The 25,602-nt window shown below is 40.1% G+C and overlaps 1 protein-coding gene across 9 annotated transcripts in view; it reads right to left on the bottom strand.

Moving 5' to 3' along the window:
* shank3a (SH3 and multiple ankyrin repeat domains 3a) overlaps positions 1 to 25,602 on the bottom strand; it is a 159,601-nt gene that overhangs the window by 59,958 nt on the left and 74,041 nt on the right. For 8 of the 9 annotated variants that reach the window (XR_004775894.1, XR_004775895.1, XM_027015131.2 and 5 more), the window contains 7 exons: positions 19,612 to 19,720; positions 18,201 to 18,352; positions 17,763 to 17,930; positions 14,392 to 14,508; positions 9,816 to 9,893; positions 8,543 to 8,609; positions 5,834 to 6,164 (listed from right to left, as the gene is read on the bottom strand). Coding sequence is in view for 7 of the 9 variants with exons in the window: in XM_027015131.2 (XP_026870932.2) it covers positions 5,834 to 6,164; positions 8,543 to 8,609; positions 9,816 to 9,893; positions 14,392 to 14,508; positions 17,763 to 17,930; positions 18,201 to 18,352; positions 19,612 to 19,720 (1,022 nt within the window). In the remaining 2 variants the exon portion in view is untranslated. Of the gene's footprint in view, positions 1 to 5,833; positions 6,165 to 8,542; positions 8,610 to 9,815; positions 9,894 to 14,391; positions 14,509 to 17,762; positions 17,931 to 18,200; positions 18,353 to 19,611; positions 19,721 to 21,040; positions 21,191 to 25,602 lie in introns of those variants that run through there. The other variant, XM_035525319.1, reaches the window with a different exon arrangement.

Genomic DNA, 25,602 nt, shown 5'->3' with positions numbered 1-25,602 from the left:
TCTGAATGAAAAAGTGGATGAGAGAGCGACACAGAGAGAAAGAAAGCAGGAGAGAGAGAGAGAGAGAGAGAGAGAGAGAGAGACACTAGACCTACACAGAGGGGGGTTCTCCTGTTGTCACAATTCCCTCTGATTCTATATTAAACAGTCAGAAGCGCCAGCCCATAATAAACAGTGCAGAAAATCATCACCCAGCTCTGCAGTAACATTACCTTTCACACATATCAGTCATTAACACACACACACACACACACACAAACATACACTTCTGACAAGTGTCCTTTCTAATTATTAAATGTACTGGAGCACTTTGCAAACCAGCTGCAGTGGAATGGTGTGTCAATGCCCGACATCTTGTTCCCATTATCTTTCTTACATGTATCTAAACAACTTAAGTAAATGTTACTTACTAGGACAACATATCAGATCTGAGATAGATATCCCCCAATCATACCCATCTCTGATTCTCCACATTGTGGCTTATGAATATACTGAGCTATTTTTCACACAGCTGATACCAGGTTTCTGACGTCCACTCCTAAACTCATCAGCAGAGAACATCTAACCCCTTGCCTGAGGTGGAACAGCTCTCTAGCTTGAGGTGGATGAGCTGCTAAGTCTCTCTTCATTCCCTGAATCTCTCTTCTATCCAGCAGCCTTAAGCCCAGTCATCTCTGTCTCTCTCTCTCTTTCTCTCTCTCTCTCTCTCTCTCTCTCTCTCTCTCTCTTAATCACCCTCAGAAAAACACAAAACCCTTTCAGGGACATACGCAAAATATAACACACAATAAGAACAGCAGATGAAGAGATGGAGGGAAAGCTGTCTATGGAGAGAAGAGGAACTGCAGGTGTGACACTGCTGCCCACTGCCACCCAGCATCGCCCAGGTGGCCCGGGTCCTTAGAACTACCCACGTCCTGACTCAGCAGCAGCCACAGTCAGCAGTGAGGCAGAAGATGCCTCTTCACTGTCACAGCTGCAGGGTGGGGGAACAGAACGTGGGGTCAGGCAGATCCCCTGCACAGATCCTGCTAAAGCCCCCCAGCTGCTTAGAGCCTCATGACCCCTGAGCTCCCACCCAGACCTGCACTCCTCCACAGCTCCATCCGCAGGAACATGACTGCCATGCCACAGTGAGTAGTGCACTACAGCACTGACCCCCCCCCCCCTCCACACACACACACACACACACCATAGCAATATCCAAATAAAATAAGTGCTAAATCCTCCATGAGCTGTGTACCAAGGCATGATTGTGTAGTCATTATTAACTAAAAGTTAATATCACTATTATGAACATGTAATAACATAACATTGTTACATGTTATGAACATGTACCAAGTTTTATTATTAAATACAGAACAATGAGTATATTATTCCAGTATTAGCGTCACTTCGCTGGCTTCCTGTTCAGCGAAGTGATGCTAATACTGATGGTAAGTGATGCAAATACTGATGCTAATATAGAATGCACTTTAAAGTCATTTTATTTGCTTTTAAGGCAATCATGGACTAACATCTTCATACTTCTTGGCTCGTCTAACTAAATGTGCTCCACAACAATCATCAAACACATGTTTACTTCAGTTCCAAGTGTGAAACATAGAAGTGGTGAGGCTGCATTTACTGTACTTGCACCACAGCTGTGTAACTGAATAACTCCCACCCACTAAACACATCTTCAGTTCAGCATCTTCAGCATTTTCAAGTAGCAATTTTAAACAGCAGCTTAAAATAATCTTTTTTTCCTTGTTTTATACTTAATATATGTATTTTTCTCTTGTTTTATACTTAATATATATATTCTCTTTAATTTTTTTTAACCTCCACTGAATTTTATTCTGTTTTCTTTAGCTGCTTTACTCAATTTTTTGCATTCCTTTTATACGTGTCACAGAACACTCCCCTTGCCACTGGTCACGTGGTGCGGCCCGCCACGCGCAGTGGGAGTCATGCTGTTTTATTTCTAACCACACCCTCCATGATAGCACACACCTGCACCTGCTTTAATGTTGTGTATGTCTGTGTGTATTTAAACCCCTGCTGGTGTGTGCATCAGTGTTGGTCATTGTTCATGTTGCCGTTGTTAATGTTCACGTTGTTCATGCTAGTTAGATGTGTATTCATGTTCACCGTGTGAGTGCCATCACTGTATGTGTTCGTGGTTAATAAACCTCTGTCTCTGTCAGGGAGTCTGTGCATCCTGCTCTGCGCCCTGCAGCACTCGGGCCGTTACAGATTACTCATCCCTTATTTTTATTATACATTTGTTTACGTATGTTTTCTTAGAATTTATCTGTTTTTACGCTTGCTTTTCTTTAGTGGTAACTCACTGTAAGTTCACTTTAAGGTGATATATAAATAATAATAATAATAATAATAATTATTATTATTATTATTATTGTTGTTGTTGTTGTTGTTGTTGTTATTATTAATTTCGCTACAATTAGTGGAAGAATTTGGAGGTTAAGTGAAGGCTATGTATAAAGGACATTTGAATAGTGGCTAAAAGGTCCTTTGGGGCTGACTGTGATAGAATGATCACTCTACCTTTATCACTCTACCCTGCTCAAACTCTCTGCCCAACACCCCACACCCTAAGCTAACTGAATGTACTGGTATATTTGCAAAGTCTTTCATTTGACTGTGTGTGTGTGTGAGAGAGTGAGTGAGTAGGTGTGTATTAGGTTAATCTACCCTTCCAGCAAATTTGGATACATTACTATCAAAGAAAAACAACTCCATTCCCACATCTCTCCCACCTATTTCTCTGTTTCTCACTGATTTTTCTGCCTTTTCTCTTTTATGCTATTAAAGACGTTTTGCAGTGGCAAAGAAAATAATTTACAATGACTTTGGGGAAAACTTAAAATCTAATAACATGAATTCCATTTCTCTTTTTTTTAATGTCATTTTGCACTGTCTAGCTATTTTCTTTTCAAAGCCTTGTATGAACTAGGATTGCCCATTAGATGGGGCAATTGTGAGGGAGGGCACAGGAGTGGAGGATGTTAAAGATGGTATTGATCCTATATCCACCTTCCTGCAGTCTTTGAAGACCAATAAAAAATCAGCCCCGCCCTGCCTCTCCTTGTCCTATCCTATCGCTCTGCTCTGTCTATTTGTGGAGGCATGGGAGTGGCCTGTGTCTCAGCCATGTCCTAAGGGTGGAATTCATCATGGAAGGTTCCAAACTGAACGAGTGCTCTTTCAGAGTGACACCTCATTTACCTGGGCTGCACAAACAAAATGGATTTCCTTTTCTTGTCAATAAATCACACCTTTCTCTCTCTCATTCACTCTCTCTCACTTTCTTAGTCTCTCTTTCCCTTTCAGGCTCTCTGTCTGTCTGTCTGTCTGTCTCTATATTTAAACACAGTTCATATGAAACACCAAAAAGCAAGAAGGCTTCACTAGGGCCTCATGGCTCCAGCTGAGGTACACCTGTTGTGGTACTGAGAGCTGAAGCTTTGTGAGTAGCCTGTAGTCTGCGCTTTTCCATCAACATGGAGAAGATGGGCTTTGTTTCTTTCATTTAAGTACTTTAATGATATATCTAATCATAATTTTTATATTCATACATACATCCATAATTAGCAGTGAGATGTAGTTCCAGTTATTAGTAAAGTCATAACTAATATTGTAATTGTAAGGAGGAATTTGAAAGCTGTCCCCTTAAGAATGCGATTCAAATCTGCCTGGCTAGAAAACCCATTCACTTGAACGTGGAAAGGATGAGTAATGCTTCTGGTAGCGGTATGACTACTGCTGTAAACAATTAATAACTTGCTGGTAATATTAGATTAGAAGATTACTTGCAATGCTATATGCATTGCATTGCATGATAATGTTGTATTTTGTGGCATTTTGTACAGTATTGTAAATTGTACAGTGTTTGTACAATTCTTGAACAGTATATGGCAAGATTGTAATTTATAGCATTCTTCAATTTGGCATCTTCTGGTGCCATGTCTAGTATTAGTGGTGGACTGAGAAACACAGACAGTATGACTGTCAGAGAGTAAAAGAAAGAAAGAAAGAAAGAAAGAAAGAAAGAAAGAAAGAAAGAAAGAAAGAAAGAAAGAAAGGAAAACAAAGTAGAGCAAAGTGAGTTAGTGAGAGTGGGAGGAAAGTGAATGCTAACTTGCAGAATACTTTGATCTAACCATGTTTGCTGCACATGTTTTTCTGCCACACAACACAAACAAGTGCTTTGGAATGAATGCTGGTAAAATTCTCCACTTTTTTGTCTCATCATTTGTTAATCTTTGCACTGATTTTTTCAATGTATTTCTAATAGATTATGTAATCTCCCTAATATGCATGCATGAATTCTGATCTACTAATATTATAAACAGCAGTCAAACATATAGTGGTAGGTCAAAGAAAAGTACTGTATGCTGGCAAATCTGCTGACCCTAGTAAAGTCTGGCAGCGTTTAGGAGAGTGAGCATATCATAGCCTCACACCTGACCCTGAGCCGGACGTGAGTGGGTGGGGCTAATGATGCCATTAATTACACACTCCCCTGGTCACAACAATACCTTGGGGAGAGACAGGTGGACACAGCTAGACACAGGGCAAATAACCAGAGAGAGAGAGAGAGAGAGAGAGAGCGAGAGAGAGCGAGAGATATGAAGGGTTTGATATTATTGCAAAGGAACCGACCCCAGGGGCAGAATCTGCTCAAACCCTGACCATCACATTTATTAACAGACTGATGCAAGTTCACCCACCTTGGTTGCCCTCAGACATTAAGGGCCGGTGGTGACAATTATGAGGGAATAGGATATCAGTGCTGACAGATGGACAACTAGGACAGAACACAGCAAACACTTACAGTCCCTGGGACCTCAATGTGCATATATATATATATATATATATATATATATATATATATATATATATATATATATATATATATATATATATATTGTGTGTGTGTGTTGTGTGTGTGAGACAGAGAGAGAGAGAGAGAGAGAGAGAGAGAGAGAGAGAGAGAGAGAGAGAGAGAAAGAGTGAGAAAGCGTGCTAAAAGTATAAAACACCAAAAGCAATAGTCAGCTGGTCAAGGCTTGAAAAAGTACACTGGCAAATGTGACACGGACCACAGAGGCAACAATACCTCGCATCATCCACAGTGACCCCTTGAATAATTCAAAGTACATGTTGTTGGTATAAGATGTGATATGAAGAGCATGCATTTTAAATGAAACCTGAAGTAAAAAAAAAACTCTTATAAAGTGCAATGCCTACTCATCTCTGAAATTATGTCAATCGCTCTAACTGTAATACTTCTGCAATAAATATGAGGCTGAGGACAATATTACAGCAAAATATAATAAGCACTGAAATGCATGGCTGTTTGGCAAGTCTACCCCCCAGTGGCCTACAGTTCAGAGGTGGAGAGGACAGCTATCTCATCTGAATATATATTAAAAATTCTAGCAACATTACAGGTAGGAGGCGTATGCAGCTAAGACAGTGCTCTTGTGTATAAGTAACAACATACACCTTCTCATGTTAAGAATGTAATTTACTATGTGATCCATGTTGCATGCACAGGACGGATGATTCATTGGGTGACTGATCTACAAAAAGCCAGTAAGGCCTTAGTTTCTTTCTCCAAACCTGTTGCCATCTTCTCCTCTTCCAGAACCTATATATAAAGCTGGCCTTGTGGTATTAAACCTAGTGAAGAAATGACAAAACCAATCTGTGGTATGTGAAAATTAAACTGTTGTATCATTAATAAACTACGCTAAACATTTATTCTTTTGAGTTTTTTCATAGTCAAGGGTACCAACTGTATATCTACAGATTGGGTCCTCACCTGAGGCGTCCATGGCTGTGCCCGTGTCTGCGCAGAGCATGCATGTCGGGTTCCTCGCTGACACGCTGCAAGGAGGGGGACCGGGAATGGGAGGAGCGGGAGCTGCCGGTGCTCTGGAGACTGCCATCAGCGGCTACCTCCCCTGCAGGGGGCGCTAGAGGGGGCAGGCTCCGCAGAGATGGCACTGGCGAATAGGCGGTGACAGCCTCGGTCCCATTGTTCAGGTTGTTGTCAGAGGCTGAGCGAAGCAGTGAACGTGATGTCGTCCGAGTGCCACCCCCCGTGGTCACACGCCGGCGGTTTGTGTAGGAGGGGGTCTCCCTGAAAGGCACTGAGAGAGACACAAACACAGGAGTTAGAGCAGCGCTGAAAGGCACAACATAGATGATCAAGCAGAGGTAACATTAATTTATAAAGGAAAACCAGACATTTCTCATTTCTCATTAGGAAAGGGACAAATGAAGAGCCCAGCAGAAGATCTCACAAGAAGGATGTAATGTACATCCATGATTAAGTACAATCTCCTACTGCGCACTGACTGACATGAGTTTATGACCCCCACCAGGGTGGGACAGATATCCTGTATAATATCGTTTGACTAGTCAGTAATGGAAATATAAGGAGTCTGATCTAATAACTAAGATCATGAGTATTGAATTTGTGTGACATAAGCTTTTTCAGTTTAACTTCAATAATTCTGCACCCATCTTAAGCACTAGGTGGCATTGTCTGCTTTCCCTCCAAACTCTAATTGTGTGCATAACATCCTACACAGCTTATAGCCATCAACACAAGTCACTCAAGCAAAATCATAATACTGAACCTTTCATGCTGCAACTGAAAAAGTTATTATGTTATAAATTACACAAGCATTAAACATATAACTTCAGAGTATAACCAGAATATCTCTTGCTGCAGTTCAGTTTTCCATCATTATAGAAATGCATATATGTGGTCTGGTGGCATTCTAATGGCTCATCCTCTCTAATCTGATGTAGAAATTAAGTATTGATCTAAGTACTATACACTCTTGTTTCTGGATTGGATCTCAGCTCCTCTGCTCTACCAATCAAAGCAGGCAGGACTGAGAAGTGCGGCACACAGAAAAGCCAGTTGATTTAACTGGTCACACTTATTCATGTGACCATTTCATGGTCTCTTTCCAGGGTTCATCTTGGCATTGTCATTGAAAATGTGTTATACATAGACACTCTCTGTCTTTCTCTCTCTGTCTCTCTGTCTCAATACCTGTAATTTGAACTATAAGTCATCCAATCAAAGCCATTTTTAAGTACTGTACATTTGCTGTGCTTACCCTTCCAATCACTAATGCACTCTATCAGAACTGGCTTCTTCCTGTTTGGAGATAACACCTGCCTTCAAAACCTAGGTGAGCTATGTTAGGTTACCATCCAGCTTTCCATACAAACGGTCTGCATTTCAACCCCTTATTTTCTCCATATATAAGCTGTTTTTAAAATCCAAGAGCTCGGAGCATCTAAGAGCATTATTTGTCTTGTCTGGAATAACAGTTTGACTTTGAGAAACTGTTATTTCTAATTATTTGTTTAACTTTTTTTTTCTCACTTTGATTTAGTAGTGTTAACCTTCTTATTTTGCCAAGATCAGTTTCAGCTAGACCAACATTGGATCCATAAAAGAATATAAATAATTATTTTCTGTAAACTAGAAATTACCTGTTATGTTTATGTCATGAAATTATGAAATTACCTGTTATGTTTATGTTATGGGGCACTGCAAATGGTCATTTGAACTACAGGAAGGTACAGTGTTTTTTTGTCATTTTACATTTCAAAGAAAATAATAAATTATCCTGGTAAACTCCTTTCAAACTTAAAAAAATATTAACATTTTTGATGTATTTGTATGCTTTAGGACACAAAGCAGAATAAATTACATCTTCACAACATCAAACTGAAACATCCTAGAGGTTTAGTGGATCTACATAAGAGAAATTTACGGTCAAAGTTTGTGCACATAAAAAAAGTCTAATTTAAGACCATAACCAAGAATTGCTTGCCCCAAAAACAGTATGCGACCAAGGATGACCAGTTTGTTACTGGTGTCTAAATTCAGCATCTTTTGTAGCCAAACATAAATGTAGACATCCATTTAAGGCCCCTCTCTGTAAAATGTTTTTAAAGCTTCATCTCCACACTTCATCATTTTCAGTAAGAAGACTAAATGTCCAATCCCACACAGAAATCTTTCACTCCCACTTACTCCATCCCCCTCTTACGCTCCCTCTGTGAAGGGCTCCGTTTCCATTGTCTTAGAGGGCAGAATCTTTAGACTAGGTGTACGATCTATAGGAGTCTATAGGAGTCACTTTTGCTGAGCTCCCACTGGTTGTAAGCACATCCCAACATGTGTGTGAGCTTGGGCAGGGAGCACTGTTTCAACGCCATGATTCCAGCACTGCACTGCTAATGAGTGTCATGTGTTAATGATTTGCGGCTAGTAGCCATCTGCATGGACGGCAAATGTGAGAACTGAGTTCCTGCTGTCATTAGTATTAACAGAACGATGATGCCTTGCATTCACTTTAACTTGATAAGCATACACAATAATATACACTGCTACCTTTTGAATGGGGTTGTCTTACACATTTAAATGAAATCAACACCATATGATAATATGCAAAAAAGGTCATTTGCACCCAAATGTGAAGAGCTTTAGCTTACTCACCAACATCTGATGCTTTGTGAACTTTTATAATTTCTGCCAGGTCAAAATTTCCAGCAATGATAGCCACCTAAAAAAGGGGGGAAAATGTAACATTTCGACCAGCATACTCATTTAGCAACTCTTTAGGTCTAATTCAAATGTAGTCATCCATGGCTCACACATTCATAGCTGTAAGCATGATGCATAACATCCAACTTAATCAACACTGAAGGTCTAAAATGTTATTGCCAATTAGAACACTGAATACCGCCCTCCTATGAGAGAGCAATTGTGCACACAACACAAGTTTACTGTTGTTATGGAAACATGACAAGAGTCACACTAATGGTACATAAAATAGTGGCACAGTTAACCTTCTCTCTCTCCCTCACTGTTTTGTCTTCATTGTTCCATATAAACACAAGGACTAATTCGTTTCTCTTCATTAAAGAGCCAGTGTCTGACTGTGGCAGCTGTCTAATGGTGCCTCTCATGGTTTGTACAGCAGTGCCATGTTGTTCTCCCTCTCTGTGCATATAAACAAATGATTTGCACTGTAAAACTGGGTCAATGTCAGCTGGAGTATGAGTTCAAGCAGGGAGCGGCCTCTGTGCAAACGTTGTCTGAGCTGAGATGCCCCAATCCCAGCATGCTTTTGGAATGTACAGTCACACAAATGACTCTCTCCTATCACTCCTCATAGACTGTTGACTACAGAGGCTAAAAACATTTCATATCTAAACAGTAAGAGGAAGTATTGCAACTCTCTTAAAACTACAATTGCTCAATTTAAATTATGAAAATGGCTTTTTTTCTCCATATGAATGAAGATGAGTTTTCAAGTGTAAGAGAACGTAATCATGAGCCTTACAAATCCATTCACACAAGACTTTCAGAATGAAGACTATATTTAAAACAGCAACCTGTGAGCCCTCAGCATCTCAATAACACCATTGGTGGGTTAAAATATCTGGTTAGAAAAGTTTCCTTTTGTGCTGAGATGTCAGCTTCTTTACAACTTCTATAAATTACTTTATAGAAGTCATAGACTTTCTAGAAGCCCTCGCTACAATTATTAATGATTAGTCAGGCTTATCAGCAACATTTTCACAGTCATATTGTTATCTTAGTGAGAGAATGAAAAAGATAGTAACCTCTAAAAATGTTACTTCATGAAATGTGATAGGCATGACTCCACAATGCCAGGGTGGAACTGGTCCAGTAGTGAAAGCATTGCTGTGCAGGAAATGGGAGGTTTAATACGGCTGAGCGCGTTTTAGACCTGTGTGCTCACCTGGAAGGCAGTTTGGCTGTTGTAGTTCTTTATCTCTTTATTTGCGCCTCTGAACAGCAAAACACGTGCACAACTATCCTGGAGGGGAAAGACAGAGAGAGAGAGAGAGAGAAAGATGGAGAGAAAGAGACTTTGAAGGATAGGAGACTATCATGTTTTAATGTCAGAGTCTCTCTTTGGACAGCTGAGAGCAGCAGTGAGGATTTTAAAGGCCAGGAAAGAGCAGTCGACATCGGGCCATGGTTCCTTACCCTCTCTTATACTCTACACTGGTCCCCAGACAGAGCCAGGCTTTCACACACACACACACACCACACACACACACACGCACACGCACACGCACACACACACAAAGTAAGCATGAGACTGCTTAGATTTATGTCCTAGTTTCCAAACCGTGGTGGTAATAGGGAATAGCACAGGTGCCTCTGCTGCTCCTACAGCTCCTGAAGGGCCTATGTGAGTACAAAGGAATAATCACAATATCAAGAATCACATATGCTCTCTCTAGCTCTTTCAACTGCCTGTCTGTATCTCTCTCTCTCTCTCTCTCTCTCTCTCTCTCTCTCTCTCTCTCTCTCTCTCACTTTCTCTCTCACACACATGAAAATTTAGAAAGCCATTTACATGATGGGATGTGGGTGGGGCTTTACAGTTTGCTATGTTAATAACTATGAATAGGGTGAATGTGTTTTTGTCACATACAAGATGAGTGGATTTGCCTAACTTTGTATATCTGGCGGTGCCTGCCTGTCAAAAAATCAATATGTAATTTCAGCTGCAGACTGAATTAACTGAGTAATGATTGAGCTGTTCTATCATACAGGGGATATAAAGACCTCCATTTTTTTCCTGAACCACAACCCCTCTGTTGCTCTCTCTCTCTCTCTCTCTCTCTCTCTCTCTCTGGTTATTATGCCCTGTGTCTAGCTGTGTCCACCTGAAATAGCACAAGGACACACATTCCCCACAGTATATCCACTGACCTAGCACTGGCAGTGTACACTGCTATTTTTATATGATCACTAATCAAAAACAGCACATTAGGTTCTGACTATAATGTCAGCATTGGGAAAAGCAGTATGATGTCTAGTGGACTAGAAATAATCATAGTTTGCCTGTTCCATTTCACCATTATAGTGGTTATCTTATAGAGATGCAGTCAGTAAGTGACCTCTGCTGGTAAAACTTTAGAAAGGCACCACTCATGTTCTTTGCCACTACCACAGCAAAGAAAATTATACAGTCTTACAGAGATTCAGAAAATGATGGAGTGATCAGGAATGGTGTTTTATTGTTATAGCAGGCCTTTTGTGGCTTTTGAGAGTGACATTGCCATGGATTCTGCTTAACTATGGTAACTAAAACTACTAGAAAGGGTTAACCCCGCTCCCCATATGTACTAAATTGGCCTACATATCTGAAAATAGCTGGATGTCATTATCCAGCTGGATTAAGCTGCGTGAATGAGTGAAGCACTGTGTGAGTGCTGAAGAAAGTGGCAGGTAAGGAGCTGAGGTGTGAGATGATGCACTGCTGCTCCTTTGCACACTACTCATCTGAAAGAGAGAGAGAGAGAGAGAGAGAGAGAGAGAGAGAGAGAGAGAGAGAGAGAGCTAACAAATAATTCTGCCCTTAACTTTAGCGTGTGATTGCACTCTCCCCCTCTCTATTTGTGTTTGTGAATATGGCTGAGTTGAGCTTAACGGTGCATGTGCAAATTCTAAAGGCATGATGCAGAGCTAATGACTCCACAGACTCAACATGCTTCACCTGTTTGTATGTGTGTTTGTGTAGGCCATAAAGCATGAATGATTAGCTTGCTTATAATAGGAGCTCAAAATGACCATAAGCAGTTTGTTCTTAATATTGTGCCCAAATATACAGAGACATGAAATACACACACACACACACACACACACGCACACACACAAATGCATGCAACCAAGCACACGTACACACACATGCACGGTCACACGCACACACACACGTGCACACACACACACACACACACACGATTTTGAAGTGTATTCTACTGACCATTGTGTTTTGTGGTGGGAAGAGAGTTTTTCTTCTCTCCTTATCATGTACTCTCCTAATACCTAATTTCCAGTCTCACTCACATAGTGTGTCCCTGCTTGCTCTGGCTCTGTCAATCCAATAATGCCTCTCTGTCAATCTAGTAATTCCCCTCTGTCAGCCTGGTAATGCCTCTTGACCCACCCAGTGGCAAGGGTGCAGAGTACCCTCTCACAGACTCTCTTTGGAATCGATCTGTTCCAACACCTCCCTGGACTCATCTGTTCGAAGAACATCTTAAGCCACACTCACTGCTCAAGTCTCATACATGAACACATGGGTACATGTATATATGCACACACACACACACACACACACACACACACACACACAACCACACACAGTTCCAGAGTCTCCTTATACTTTGCTTGCATATATTTATGTTGTCTGAGTGATGCTGTGATGCTATGAGTGAGTGTGTGTGTGTGTGTGTATGTGTTTGTGTGTGCATCATAAAATAATGAAATAACACAACCTCTTTTGGACAGTATTAGAAGTAGAGCACACTCCTGGGTTTATCACAGCACTAAAACGGCCGGAATGGATATCCTTCTCCCCTCTGTTATGTGCTCCTTTGGAAAAAGTATGCAGAGGATGCACCAGAACCTCATATGCTATAGTCCTATAGCAGTCTGCAATTAATTATATTCTACACAGAAAATTACACTCACTCATTCCTTTATTAGGAACATCTTACATTTACTTTACTACACCCATCTAATATGTGCATTTTATATGTGCACAAGGAAAGACTAGCACATCTGTGCAACTTTTAGTCAGCTCCCACCTGTCATGGGTCAGTTTCTGACCACAGGAGCTCTGCTGAGCAGACATTATTCTTAACACAGCAGTGACACTGTAGGTGTTGAGCTGGTTTGAGTGCATCTGGCAGAGTAATGTTGCTGGTGCACATATCAGCATGTCATTACTAGGTGGGAGCGTGATCTATCAACCAAAAATGTCCAGCCAAAAGGGGTCATGTGGTTAGAATTTGGCCAATGATGAAGAGAGTGGCAAATGCAATTTTTGCATAGAAAACTTTGAATGAGGTGCATGGATACTGTATTTATTTATTTATTTTTAATTTTTAAGATCATTCATTATGTGAGGTTTCAAGATCAATGTTATTTGATACAAATGCAAAGGCTGTTTGTGCTTGTGCTAATGTGGTCAGCTTTGGTATTGATCAGCCCAATGTATGTGACTTAAGACAGACTAGATGTATATTACATTAGTGAGGGTCAACTGTGGTGTAATCTTATTGCTGCTGACTAAATGAGCATAAACAACTACCACTATTATACCACCAATGCACACATTCACCCATATCCATCTCAGTGATTCATGTGAAATGATAAGGATGTACTAACTGGCATTGGATTTGTTTGTTGCTCATACTGTGGAACTAGTCTGGATGACTTGATATGATTTCCAACATCTCTGAATCTTTATGCTTCTGCTTGAGAGATCAGATAGCCAGTACAATTTTTTTTAACCTTTTTTTTAATGTTTTTTTTTTTTTTGTGGTTTACATCAATATGTAATAAATGCACATCTAAACCATTGAACTGCATGGATGCACTGAAAATTGCACTCAGGTGTGCTTTTGCTCAGTCTCACACACACACACACACACACACACACACACACACACACACACACACACACACACACACGCGTGCGCAAAAGCACATTCACCCACAAATGCACACAGAGAGATTTTTTTTTTAAATACTTTAAACCTTTTTAGAATCAGTCTTGCCTATAAAGCTACAATCTGGACATTTTCAAAGCTAAATGGTAAACTGATTTGTTAACCTATTCAGTTTGGAGGAACAAAAAAGAAAAGAAAAGAAAAATAAAAACAATGTCACTGTGTCAAGTGTGCTACCTGTTTTAGGATAGTCAAGTCTAAATGAAATATAGATGGTTTAAATTACAAAGAACCTCTGTTTCAAAGAACAGCATTCTTTATAGTTTTTTCTTATATCTTCATCCAATTAGGACATTTGATAAGCATTTTATAATTTTAAGCATTTTAAAAGCTTGCAAAAAAAAAAACTTGGAACTTAAAAATGTATTCATTTGCTGTACATTCAGATGCTGTATATGTCCAAGGAAATCACATTCAGAGACAGACCCAAAGTCCTGTGTGACTGGAATATGACAGCACTGATCATGCACTGGGTAGCAGGGCTGCAGTGCACATACATCGTCTGTATTCACCACACATAACATCCTCTGGAAACATTCAAATATTCAGCTAGACATCCAAGCACATGATTTGATAGGGCAGGAATAGAAAGTTGCAGTCAGAGACCTAAGGTTAAATTGTAATGTCAGGTGTAGAAACACAGTCTAATGGGTCACAGAGGAGACTGCATTCATCTGGACTCTCACACTGTCACCTTGCAATAAGCGCTATAAGCCAGTCTAGGGCAATGTAACAAAGACATGTACGTGTGTGTGTGGTATGAGACAGGTTTGCATGAGTTACCTGGTTGTAGAGGGCACAGATGTGCAGGGCAGTGTTTCCAGAAGCATTCTGTGCACTCATGTCAGCGCCATAGAAGAGGAGGTGCTCTAGGTGCTGCACATGGCCATGACGACAGGCCTAATACACACACACACACATGCACACGGACACGCGCGCACACACACACACACACACACACACACACACACACACGCACACGGACACGCGCACACACACACACACACGCGCGTGCGCACACACACACACATACACACACACACACACACACACAAGGAAAACGTAAAAGATAGTGTGGGTGGTGTACCTGCCCAGGGCTGTTTTGAATGGGCTAGTGGTCTGGGTAAAAACAAAGCCCATTTTAACCACGTGGGCTATCTCAAGGAGCACATTTGTGTCACATTCTCTGCCTAAGGATCTTCTGTTTCTGCTGGTTTCCTCTTTCTACTCCTGTCCTCTTGCTCTTTCAGTCACTATTCTCTCTGCTCACTGCTGAGATAAGAGACAGCAGAATTGTATTTTGTATTATCAATGTCACTGTTTGATTCCCTATTATTCAAAGGGTGTCCTCTCTGCATACAAATGAAGTGTGGGACCTACAAAAAACAGTGCGGAAAAACTGAACAAGAGGTCCTTACTACCGGGCAGAAAAAACGAAAGAGACAGAAAGAGAGTGGGAAAGACTGAAATAGAGGAGTGGAGATGGACAGGGGGAGCAAAAGAGGGAGAGAAACAGATGTAAAAATGGAATATATGTGAATGTTTTCCTGTGACTGGGTGAATGGACTCAAGAGCAGCTAGGTTACACTGAGACAAAATGCCTCTAATTGCATAGTGACTTAACTTCCCTTTTATGGCTCACAGTGATACAGAGACAGGGCTGTGGACAGAGGTACTATAGATCTGTTCACTCATTATGTATATAGTACCTGATTTTGTGAAGTTTCTACAGTATATCTTCAGGCATGGTGACTCCAGCCACTGTAATGATAGCTTTGTCAAATGTAAAATCATCAAAAATTTAAAAAGAAAGCTCACAGTAAGATGACTCTCCCTTACATTACAATGCATGCACAAATAAGAATCACATACACACATAGAATAGAAAACAGTGCAACTACGCATTGCACCTAACACTGCTCTGATTTTGTTACTCTGTTGTCAAGGCTTTTGGGATCAATAACATGTGTGTGTGTGTGTGTGTGCTTGTTTAAAAGTATGCCTGTCACATGTCCTGATCGTATTGTGGGAATGATGCCACAACCTTGGGTGTGCATTTATATGTAAACATGGAGCACTAGTGCTGAACACATACACATGCTTCATTCCTCATTTAATGCTCCTGTGTTTCTAACTCAGATGTACTCCACCTCAGGCTATCTATTCTCTATGCACCCATTACAAAATCTGATGGGTCTCAGAATTGTTGCCTGCCAACAGCTTTTCCCAAATATAGCACTGAATCCAAGCTCTTATCCTCCTCTTTCCCCTCTCCCTCTGTGCCTGATTAACGTAAGACTTAGCCATTCAGGACAGAGTTACACTACAGTTTATTCCATTGTGTGTGACAAACATAAGGTGTGTACATATGACAAACATGAGGTGTACTACCTGCTGTACTACCTCTACTACTTGTATAGACCTGCAAATGTGGTCTGATGTATAAAGACTGAAAGGGTCCTGAAATGAGGTTGTGCAGTTCTAAGTGGATTGGCTACCTCTCAGCTCTCTGTCAGACTAATCAAAGACTTCCTCACAGATAAAGCTTACTGGCTGCAGCAACCATCATCAGAAGACTCTCCCTCTTTCGTTCTGCATTAAAATACTTTGAAAAGGTCAAAGTATTTGAATCACATTGAGGGCTAATAATTGAGACACTGTTTATATGTGCATTTAGGTGTGTGTGTGTGTGTGTGGTTATGTATTTAAAATATGGCCAGACTTGAGAACATGGACAGGAATAATGAAAGAATCTGAACCATCATCTCATAGTACACTGTCCTACAGTAATCCACTTATTCAACCTGTCACACATTGCTTATTACATTCTGTGTGGAAGTGTGTGTGTGTGTGTGTGTGTGTGTGTGTGTGTGTGTGTGTGTGTGTGTGTGTGTGTGTGTGTGTGTGTGTGTGTGTGTGCGCGCGTGTGTGTTTGCATGATTTCGGCTGGTTGTTGTACTAAGGCTCACTGAGAGGAAACCGCACAGCTGTAGTATTATCACTGCAAACCATGATAAATAGGTTTCATGGCAGGGATGGGCAATTCCAACCCCAGAGGGCCACACCGCTGCACTCTTCAGTGCTTTGTCTGTTCTAACACAACTGATTCAAGACACTAGGTAATTAACAGGCCCGTACTGAGCTGAATGGGGTGTGTGTTAAAACTAGAAGAAGCTGGGTATGTGCACTGTGACACCATAGGACCACTCTAACCCGGTCACAGAACCAGCTACGGAGTCAGGTTTAAACCTGTAAACTGTCTCTTGGGTTCAGCTGGAGCTTTCAACTGTAACTCTGCAGACCTGACTTGCAGTGTTTTTACTGAAAGCAGGCTCATGTCTGTATGTGTCTGGCTTCATCAGTTAAGCCACACACTGGTGCATCAGTGCCAGCACAGCTGCAGAGTCCAGCCAATTTGCTGTTAATGGAAGACAGGTGGCTAGTTAAAGAAGTAACCAGCAGAGTCATTCCTTTCATGTAATATTTCTATAGTACATGTAAAATTATTGTAAATATCAAGCATTCGTAGGGTGATGTTTTGACTGGTGAATTATTCAGGCTTAACCTCTCTAGCCCAGAATAACCTATTTAGTCCAGATGGGTTAAAACTACCAGACTAGAGAAAACCTTCTTCCCCCATGCCCTTACTGTCATAAATGATTATTGTAGTGTTCTTCTATGGTAATTCTACTTACTATTTTTTATGATGCATCTTAGTTAACTTGCTGCTGTATTCAGTACACTATACTGTATTATTAGTGTACCCATACCTTTTATATTTATGACTCTTATAGTCTTTTCTTATATATTTGAACACCTGTATATGTGAAAGCCTACAAAATGTTTCCATGTGACTGAGAATATGTATGGAACATTTAGGAATGGATGTTTATTTGATTGCAAGTTCTACTGTGTATTGTGAGCTATTGTGTAACCATAGACAAATTCAAATTCCTTGTATGTGTGATCATACTTGAAGAGTCTCATTCTGATATTTCAAGTGCATAGTGGCTCGATCTATTTACAGTACAATCATGTTTAGACAGTTCGGAGTGCTGTGACCAGGAAGCCGGTAACAAGAAGGGCTCTGACACAGTCTACATTTCACAGTCATATCATGTGATTAGGGTTGTGTATGTGTGTGTGTGTGTTACCTGGTGGACCTCCTGCCAGCCATTCTCGTCCACACAGCCCACCTGAGCATGGTCATGCAGGAGCAGCTCGCAGCAGTAGGGGTCACCCCCCACCATGGCGCTGTGATAGAGTGGGGTCAGACCGCGGCTGTCCTTGTAGTCAGGACTTGCCCCCAGGTCCAGCAGCGTCTGCATGATATACATTACATGGTATCACTCAAAGCATAGAGCACTGTCAACAATGATTTTGGGCCCATTCCACAAGAAAGTAAGCACATTGTGTGTGTGTGTGTGTGTGTGGGGTGTGTGTGTGTGTGTGTGTGTGTGTGTACACACACACACACACACACACAAAGAAACACAGACTATAGTTCAAAAGAATCATGATACCTTGGTCAGATACCCTTTGTTAACTTTTAGTCTCTAAAAAAGTCTTAGGTGTGTGTGTGTTTTACTTACTATGAGTGCTGTGTGGTTTTTTGTGCGCACAGCTTTGTGGAGGGCAGTGATGCCATCTCTGGTCCTGAAGTCCAGGTGGGCTCCTCCACTTTTCAATACCTTAATGAGGTCTGCACAGCCTTCTAACTGAGCTGCCATTGTCAATGGACATTCTACACAAACATGCACATACAGACACACACACACACACAAAAACAAACAAACACAGACTATAGTTCAAAAGAATCATGACCCCATGGTCAGATAGTCTTTGTTAACTTTTTGTCTCTAGAAAGTCTTAGAGTGACTTTTGAATTGCAGCACTGACATTAGTCTTTGTCTTTGATACACACATACACATACACATGAACCCTCGTCTGTCCCTTACCTTTCACAGAGGTCACACTTAATCAGTTGCAAACAATTGCATGAATAATCCTGAATAAATGTGAGCAAATTTGCATAAACAGTGATCTGGCCTCCCTAACATTCACTGGCAGGGGTCCAACGTGATCAGTCTAGGTCATTCATGCAGAACAGGCTCATTTTCTTTCCCATTCTTTCTGGATTGTAATAAAGCATTTCTTATTAAAGAACTTCAAGATTATACAACAGCTAAATAAAAGTTTATAATGTCCTTAAAGTGTGTTTTGATATCAAAACTGCGGTAACTCAAACTAATACCAATCAATAAGACTGACACAGGATTTATGTTTTTTTTTTTTTAAATGAGCCTCTATACCAAAGCCACTTTCCCTCAAACGTACCTGACTAAAAGCACCTGTTAGTGTACATGTAGAACAAATTCAACTTGTACACACTGTATAACCCACAGTTAAGAGAAGTCTGTTATGAGAACAAGGTCACAAATGTAAAAGTTGCCAAAGTCAGTCACTTCTACACAGAGGAGCATCCGTATATGCACGCATGCAGACCTGAATCAGGGCAGTATCCATATACACATTTATATACAAATTAAATGAAAAAGAAGCACTTACAAGCAGTTTACTTAAGCACCGAAATGTAACTTTTTAAAAGCAAAGACTGACAGAAACCCATGATTTAGTGTTATTTTTTACACTAAAATCACTGGACAAAAACAACCCACTATCCTTTTAGTAGTCACTTGACTTAAGGTAAGGACAGATAATTCTGTCCACGGTAAAACAATAAGAAAAAAGTAAACAAAATTAAAACAGATGAGAAGAGAGAATAATCTAACATATCCAACAACTTAACAAGTACTGATGCAGTAAAACCTTACTAGTCAAGCAAATGAAATGTCCACCGAAAACTACAGCTCTCAGAACAACCCACCACATAGAGTAGACCTTTCTGAGACAGCAAGGGTAAGAGGATGAAGCAACCACTGTCTTTGGAAGTGTCTTATCACAAAGGTCTCATCACACACTGTGAGCATTATATGACTTACCTCCAGTCTCTGGGTCATGGAAATTTGGGTCGAGCCCTTTCTCCAGAAACTTTGATACCTTTTCAATACTCCTTTGCTGAACATACTCCATAAACTTCTTCAAGTTAGCCTGTTAGAGGGATGGAGAGAAGAAGTGAAGGAACGGACAGGCGAGGGAGACAAGATGTGAGGATAAATAATGCAACAGTGGGACAAAAGCCAAGGCAGGAAAGTTATTTCAAGTGGAAGAGGCATAGACAGAGTTAAGCCTCCAGTACACTAGGAATTTCACTTTTTCACTCTATCATTCTCTCTTTCTCTCGCTCACCCACCCACACACAATCATACATAATAATACACCTTAAAAGAAACAAAACCAGGTTCACTGTGTTAATATAATATTCTCAGCTGCAAAGGCAGTGGCACAAATATTAAAACGCATTACATTTCATTCAGGTGAAAGAATGTAATCCAAAAGAAAATCAAATATAGTGGGAGAGTATTCATCTCCGGCCTGCCATTCACAACAGGCTCCTGCACCTCTCTGCTGAAACTGCCAAATAACTGTTGAGTGAGAAAACCCCCCACAATGTAATGCGTCCTTAACACCTGCTGAATGAGAGTCTTATTACTGATGGCAGGAGGCTAGCTACATGTCCTAATCACCAATGCAGCACAAGAGTCAGAATAACAGTGTGCAGTCGACTCCCTTTAGAAACATTTAGTGGAGAAAAAGCTAGTCCCCATCTAAGACACCCAACCTTATCTTCTTTCTCAGGTGCTGTCACTTAATTGCCTGCCTTTAGGCCATTATTCCTGATGCGCGGCTGTGTGTCATCAGTATAAAAAAGTGTTCATGTTCTTGATCTGAGACAAGACTGCTTTACAAACCCAAGGACAGAGCAAATTAAGGCATTTAACAGAAGCACAGGCAAGTCTACTGCTGACAGCCTGCCCTTACCCAGTGATCACCACCACCAGGCTCGTGGGAGAAACCAACAGGCTGCATTTACTAATACTGACCCACTCCAGTATGTCAAAACCACAGGTCCACAGGTTCCAATTAACAAAGGTAATGGAATATGCCATTTTCTTTCTCCTCATAATGAACTGCAGGGGAAAATTAACATCTATGGTTATACTAATTGCATCTGCTAAATGATAATATTCCTGTCTAATGAGAAGAGCTACACACAATCAATGAGTGAGAAGTCTTTATCTCTCTCACCTACCTGCAGTGGACCACTAGTATAACTATTACACTTCCTCTCTCTGCTTACTGAATGTTACATAACTTCACAGGCTCATGTCTTGCAAAGCACACACACACACACACACACGCACACGCACACATGCACACGCACACACACACACACGCACGCACACACGCACACACACATGCACGCATTCTTGCTCTGCCAAAAAGAAGTAAAAGCTATGGTTTTCTCACCATGTGTGGCGGCAATTGATCTCCGGTGTCTGTTTGCGCTTTGATACTCTCCTACCCATCACACACCCCCAACTCCCAACCAGCTCTTCTACTACTCTCTGAGTGTCTGACACAAGCACTCACATTCACATGTGCACACATACACACAAGTGCATGCGCACACGTACACACACACACACACACTTGCGAGTGCTACCGTCACTGCTGCTTTCTCCATCCACACTGTGAATGACAGAAACTCAGCCACTACCTCTCTCTCTCTGAACCACTCAAGCTGTTGTTATGGAGATGGCATACAAAAGAAATGTTGGCGGCCTGCCTCTGAGAGTTAGAGGAGTCCTGTGTGTGAGGCATGGATATGTGTGCTGCTAAACCAAACTGAGGAGAAAGCAAAAATCATTGAACATTATTTGATGTGTGTAATCTTGTCTGGTAGTTGGAAACAAGCTGTGTAGTGGTGTCATTTTATAGTGCAGTACTCTCCGGACTTGTTTTGATCCTGAAATAAATGATCATTTACTGCTTTACCTGGAAGACTGAAGTCAAAACAAATCACAACCACCTTAAAATTACACCTTAAAAAATTGCAATCTAAAAAGTAGATGGTTTGACAAATGTCTTTGTAGATATTTGTTAAGTGCCAAAGGTCTTGTACTGGCCCTTCTCCAAATCACACTTCTTCCCTGGCAGGAGGGCAGAGACCAGACTGCCACTCAAACCTGGGTGTCCCATCCAAGGAGCGCAACACAAGCCATAATATCAGAGTCAAATTCAGGGGCAAGGAAGCTGGAGCACACGTTTTACCCCAGTGCCATGCATTTACTACAGATCTTTTTAACTGCCTGTAATTTCAGAGGATTATTATTCAGCAATAGCATACATTGACATAGTGCTGAAGGTGCTAGACACATTTATTAATACTAAAGTTACAGCATTCGTTATTAGAAAGAACATCTAACCCAAGGTTATATAATTTAGCAAATCTTTCATTGTGTTTCTTCTAACAAAAAAACCCCAAAAACAACTATATGATTGGAAAAACAGGGTTCATACAGTTCAAACAGAGAAAGCAAAAGATAATGAAGATTAATTGAATTATTAGCATAGTATGACCCACATCATGGAAGCTGTGGATTGCATAGATAGTATTTTGCATACATTGTTATGTAATGACTGAGGGAGTAATGTGCAGATCTGATGACTTATGTTTTTTCAGTAATTCTACATCATTTGAAAGCTTTCAAATTTTTTACCCAAAGTTTTATCAGATTAATTTTGCCAGAAACTAATTAAACTAAGATGAAACACTTTATGACAAGCCATGATACAGAATACTATATAGTTTCTAAATAATCCTGGTGTGAATGGAAATGTGTGATGTGTATGTTCTAAGCTGCCTTTGAGTCTGTTTGATACATTGGAGTCATTTCATGCACCATTCTGAGCTGATGCTGATTGTTGTAGTATCTCATCATCAGTGCTGGCATAACTTCTCCCCATTGCACATCTGGGTCCAGGCTGGAGGTATGATCAGCAAGACATGACAAATCCAGTACTTAGGAGAGAGAGCGAGAAATACAGCATTCATGTTCAACCTACACATATTCTACTTGCTTTCTATCTGACCCACTGCTGGGAAACATATCTATGTACAAACAGCTGCCTGGCACTCTGTCAGCATGTCTATGTGGCAGACAAGACAAACCAGAAGAAAATAAGCACTTGGGATTTGGTCTGTGAACTTCAAAATGACATTTACCATTTAAATGCATCAATGAACATGACATGACAAACAATGAACACATGGTGAGAAAACTCCACATATGCACAGCTACTAAAAAGACAAAAGAACAGAAAAACAACAAAAAGCCCTAATAGGCCTCATGCAAAAGCCACATATAGTCTTGTTGCGATTATCCTTTTCAAAGTCACAACAACAGTCTGAATGAGATATTCTAAGCATCACTCTATGATAAAGAACATGGCCATAGTGCCCACAGACATTACATATAGTGACAAATTAATCTTCAATTAAAGTTAATTAATTTAGCAATTCATAACATTGACATTAACATTCACTGTCCAGCATAAAAAATCCTTGCAATATTACCCATCAGCTTCCACTTGACCCATTTTAGCAAGCCTTTGGTTTTATTTTAATCATTTATCAGATTATATGTTCTTTATTTCCATGGTTAAACTTAAATGCATGCACAAGCAACTTGCATTTACCACTGCTTGGCTTACGCATCTCTAAAACAGGATAGATTTTAACAACAGAGCTTATACATTTCTAACATTTGGCAGATGCTTTTATCCAGAGCCACTTACATATCCAGAGTACCTTACATATCCAAAGCAGCTTACATATACAGAGCACTTTTCTATGAATGACACTTCAAGGTCATTTTGGCCTATCAATTATGCTAATTTACAATTCTCATAAATGCCCACTTTTGTATTAACAGAGCTGTTTAGGTGAGTCTTGGTGAATTTATAAGCATTTGCTGAAGCTGACATGACACAATGATATGAACTGACTTTACCACAAAAGAACAGGAAATTTTACTATAAGGATAGAATAATGTTCTTGCATGAGGCCTAGTGCTTTTGTCTAGCATGATTCTAATGTAGGCAATCTCACTGTTTCTCTTCTGCTATAAATCATATTTTACTCAGTGAAACAATCACATATCTGCTTTTCTTTTTACAGGACCATTAAACATACATCAAAGCAAAGTGTAATAAAGAACCATTGTTCACAATCATTATGCTTTTGCCAGTCAACTGTGAAATACAAGGATGCTGTTTTTTACTTGCCTACAGGCTGCTCATAGCATTACAAGACCTACTGTTGCATTCAGTATTTAACCACTAGCCTCATGTGTTTACTTAGTTAAAGCCTAGCTGATTCTGCCTAGCTGAAAGTGAATCTTATTGGCAGATAACAGAAAAGTACAATTTTACTGGCGGTTAACCTAGAAATGTTAAATTTTGACATTACAGTTTTTTACAATCATTTTCACACTTGTCTCAATACCATGTCCACTTCTTCATAATTCTTTACACGGTATGCTTTTGAAACACACCTCAGCACATCAGTTAAAGTCTGGTGCGAAATACACTTCAACCACAAAAACATCAAAATATTTCATCCAAAGGTGACCCATGCTGCCATAACGATAACATATGCTTTCTCCAACAGGACTGCTTTGTCACTCAAAGTACAATTAACTTCAATACACAAACAACTTGTAACTTTGCAAAATACATATACTATGTTTCCCTTTCCTCTATTTTTGCATCCACAAATATTTTGGAAATCCAGAATAACAATATTTGCTGAAACAAATCACAAATGCCACAGTATTCTTCAGGGGGTTTACTGTATTTTTCCATTTGTTCTTACAGTGCAGAAAAGAAAGATACATACAATCAATAACACATACAGTAATGACAAATCAATAGTTTCACTATATACAGTAATTCACACATTTGTCTGCCTATCAGTAACAGAAGTTTGGACTGGTCCATCCATCCTATCCACTGCATTTGGTCATAGATTTTCATCAACATCACACCAAATATATGGTAACAGGGCACAAACAAAAAACACTTGGGTAAGTCGTTAAATGAAATGATAGCCAGGTATTTCAGCAGTGCACGTACAGCTGTAATAGTGGGAAAATCCTTTCACTGAAAACTACAACTATATTTTTCCAATATAGCAATGCAGGTTTGACCACTTTTGTATTAATGCAAGTCTGCAAACAAAAAAACTGAATAAACTGAATAAACCTTCTGTTAATATCAGAATAATCTCTCTTGCATATTTCAAGTGTGTATTTTCATTTTTCTGTCAAAATGCAACATCTCAATCCACAATGATCAGAATTTTGTTGGATTTTGAACTGAACATTAACTGTTTTGAACAGAGTATCTATAGATCTGCAAAATTTGCTTTAGTTGCACAGACCTTTGCTGGTGATGTACACTGACAAAGAGGTATTTATGAATTTTGGAAGAAGTGGTGATTGTATCAAAGTAGTTTAAAAATATAGACAGTTTAGTTCACATAGTCTCTTGATATGGTGAATGTGTTAGGTGTTTTGAAAACGTGGACATAGTAAATGTGAAAACGATTGTAAAAAACTGTAATATCTGTAAAATCATTATGTGCTTCCTCTTTTCTAAGGTGCACAAAGAGAAGTGTCCTGAAATGATGTGGAGTACTAATCACACTGGTTTGAATAGAGCCATGCTAAAAGATCCAGCTCAGTAAGAGCTCTGAAGCACAAGCCCTGCAGCAGCTTCCACTGCCGACAGTAGCTGACACTGGATGACTAAAAACAAGCATTTGCATTTGGCTTTCTACCATACCATGCACAGAAACTACAATAATGATTTAAAAAGTACAGTGAAAGTCATAATTAAACCTGCAAAACTGTCAGGAGTGCATCCTAGTTAGGTTTCAGGGCATGAGATAGATTGGATGCACACAGTGTTTCCCTCTTTATAGTCAATTTTTGATTCTCAGACCAAATAAATGAGCTAGAAAACCA

The sequence above is a fragment of the Electrophorus electricus genome, chromosome 4 (genome assembly GCF_013358815.1).
Source record: "Electrophorus electricus isolate fEleEle1 chromosome 4, fEleEle1.pri, whole genome shotgun sequence".
Lineage (NCBI taxonomy): Eukaryota > Metazoa > Chordata > Actinopteri > Gymnotiformes > Gymnotidae > Electrophorus > Electrophorus electricus.
This window is presented reverse-complemented; position numbering and strand designations above follow the sequence as displayed.